Here is a 2,818-nt window from a genome sequence, read left to right as displayed (position 1 = left end):
CTAACTTCCAACAAGAAAATTAAGCATATCACATGTGGGGTCTTTCTCGATCCTCATGGAGTACTAATTCGATCATCAGTGAAAGCTATTGATGCCACGTCTCCCAGAAGATCTTAATGTGTTATGTCAATGAATTAGCCTCGTAGCTGTATTAGGGTTAGGTCACTGTACTGCCAGATTTTCCAATGCAAATCATATTTTGCTCTCTTTCTTGATTGTTGCTAGAATTTGTTTCCTCTCTTTACACAAAACGACGAGACAAAGGGCAAGTTTAATGACGTAGCTAGAAATTTTATAAAAAAAGATCAACAATATAATTAGAAAAAATTACTAAATTGTTATGTAACAAAATTGAAGTTTCGTAATAATTTTTTCACTTTTTTATGTCAAATAAGTTAATAAAATAAGAATGAAAGTTAGAGAGAGATAAAATGGTAAATGAAGGCTATATATAAAGATAGAACAAGTGGAATTCGATTGACTCTCTTCGAAAATCCCTAACTACGCCCTTGGCCAAGTTGATGAGTATAAAACAAGTAGGTATAGTGAATGCCGACTCCAAGCACGTGGGTGAATACGAAAGCAGTACAAAATGAGAAAACATACAAAGAAGAAAAGAACAACACAGATCGCGCGCTATAATGCATTATTATATATATTGAGTTAACCAAGTAACTAACATATATTATACAAAAATATTTTCCACGTGCTGCAATTCAAAAACAAGCTTTTGATTCTGTTTGCCAAAACTGTCTAACTGTGTGCTTTGATAAAAACCTCTACCTAATAGCTTTTGTGTGCTTTGCGTGTTTGAAGAGTTTCTCCCTCCTCTTGTATAAAACCCACCCTTTATTTCTCTCCTCTAGCTACATCATTATCTTTCTCGTCTCTTAAAACAAGCCCTAGCCTTAAACTTTCTCACCACCAGTACGTACTACTGGGTTTTTGTGCTCATCGATCGATCTTCAATTGGTCAACAACATGAGGAGGAATTGCAATTTGGAGCTCTGCCTTAATACTTCCGGTGCTAATTCCGGCTTCCCTCTTCGCAACCACCATGACCGCCGTGCCGTGCTGGAATCTAGTTCTGGAACCCCGCGGCAACAGCAGCAGCCGTTGACCATCTTCTACGATGGAATGATGTGTGTTTCTGATGTTACAAAGCTTCAGGTAGGTTTATGTTTCGTTATGTTTGTTAAGATAGATGATCTTCTTAATTTCCAGAAGAATCCTTCTTACATGTTAAGATTGATGTTCAGATTAAGCTAGCAACTTAATTAGTTGAGGTTCAGAAATTTTTTTCTTTAAACTTTTCTTTTCAAAATTTGGGTTTTCAATCATAATTATGAACAGATCAGAGTATGCAATTGTTGACCACGTCAAACCCACCAAACCTTTCATTTCATGCACTTTGTCTTGGTCTGTTTTTTCTCATTATAAACGTGGTCTTTCTTATTTTTCTCATTTCTCACGGGGTATTTTTCCAGTACTTAGTTTTTGGCTAATAATTTCCAGTACTAATTAGGGCTTTTTAGACATGTGTTGACGCGGTTGAATACCGTACGTAGAAGACCAGTCGGAAACAAAAAATGTTCTAAATTTTTTTTTGCACAACAAGTATGTGTTTTCTAGCTAGTGTTAGTTATGGACTAGTCTTTGTACAAAGCACATCTCTATAAAATGTATGACTGTAAAACTCAGCTTGTAACATAACATGAGAAACGTTACCTACTGTTAATGAAATTTGTACATGTTTTTGACTCTAATTTCGTTGTATTTGGAATGATACTTAAGTCGCTAGCATTGTTTATACAAAAAATTGTGTTGCCCCAATTTTTTCATCGTTAACTTCATTCGTATATTTCATTTTTCAAAGACTAATTTTGGTCACATGGATGTGTTGCAGGCTAGATCAATTCTCTTTCTTGCAAACAAAGAAATGGAGGAAAGGTTCAAGACTAGTCCAAGTCCAAGTCCAAGTCCATGTGCGTCGACTTCTGAACCATCTTCGCCAAGCCTCCAGTCCCCAATATGCAGCCCCTCCATGAAGAAGTCGCTACAAACGTTTTTGCAGAAGAGGAAGTACCGGATTCAAGCAACATCTCATCCTTACAATCACTAGATTGAGGACGATTAAGTTTGATATTCTTTCTTTGTTTGGTTAATTAGTTGAGAGAGTGAGAGAGATATTATATATGAAAGCTTGTAAATTAAGCCTTTCCAGATTTGATTCTTCAATAGAGATCCAAAGATAGTAGATGTCGTTACATGTCACATGGTGCATGTGATTTTCTATAAGTGGGACGATGACATGACTAATCCCTACTCATATTTTACCAAACTACTTAACAACATACAATGATTTCATTGAACATATATATTTTTTGAGAAAATAAGAGACCTTTATTGAACAAAACCAAAGATTACAGATGGGAATGACCGGTGGTGGACATGAACTCCCCACTCTCCTCCCTAAAAACCGAACAAGTTACGGGTCCGTCATCAAGAATGACTTCCATGAGCCAAAAGAGCTCAACCCCTAACCAACAAAGTCGCCCAACCTCACAGGCTACAGATAATCCCGAGAATATCGATAACACCTCATAGACAACCGCCATAAAAACCAACGCCCTCTTCCACACTGCATCCCAATGAAGCCAGACCACGTGCAAGGATCGCTTGTCAGCACATTGACCATAAGATAAAACCGAAAATAAAACAACTCGTCCCCAGGAAAGACACCACCTCCATGGCATATCAATTTGACCCAACCCTCGCTCAACAGAGGAGGGACCAACTACTGACCAAAAAAACCTAG

At 37.4% G+C, this 2,818-nt stretch overlaps 1 protein-coding gene across 1 annotated transcript; it reads left to right on the top strand.

Moving 5' to 3' along the window:
- The first annotated feature begins 805 nt into the window (after positions 1 to 805).
- Positions 806 to 2,274, top strand: LOC133729244 (protein TIFY 5A-like). The gene is made up of 2 exons (XM_062156739.1): positions 806 to 1,170; positions 1,907 to 2,274. Exons 1-2 carry the CDS (start codon positions 982 to 984, stop codon positions 2,120 to 2,122), a joined length of 405 nt encoding a protein of 134 aa, XP_062012723.1. The 5' UTR covers positions 806 to 981; the 3' UTR covers positions 2,123 to 2,274.
- The last annotated feature ends 544 nt before the right edge of the window (positions 2,275 to 2,818 follow it).

The sequence above is a fragment of the Rosa rugosa genome, chromosome 2 (genome assembly GCF_958449725.1).
Source record: "Rosa rugosa chromosome 2, drRosRugo1.1, whole genome shotgun sequence".
Taxonomy (NCBI): domain Eukaryota; kingdom Viridiplantae; phylum Streptophyta; class Magnoliopsida; order Rosales; family Rosaceae; genus Rosa; species Rosa rugosa.
This window is presented reverse-complemented; position numbering and strand designations above follow the sequence as displayed.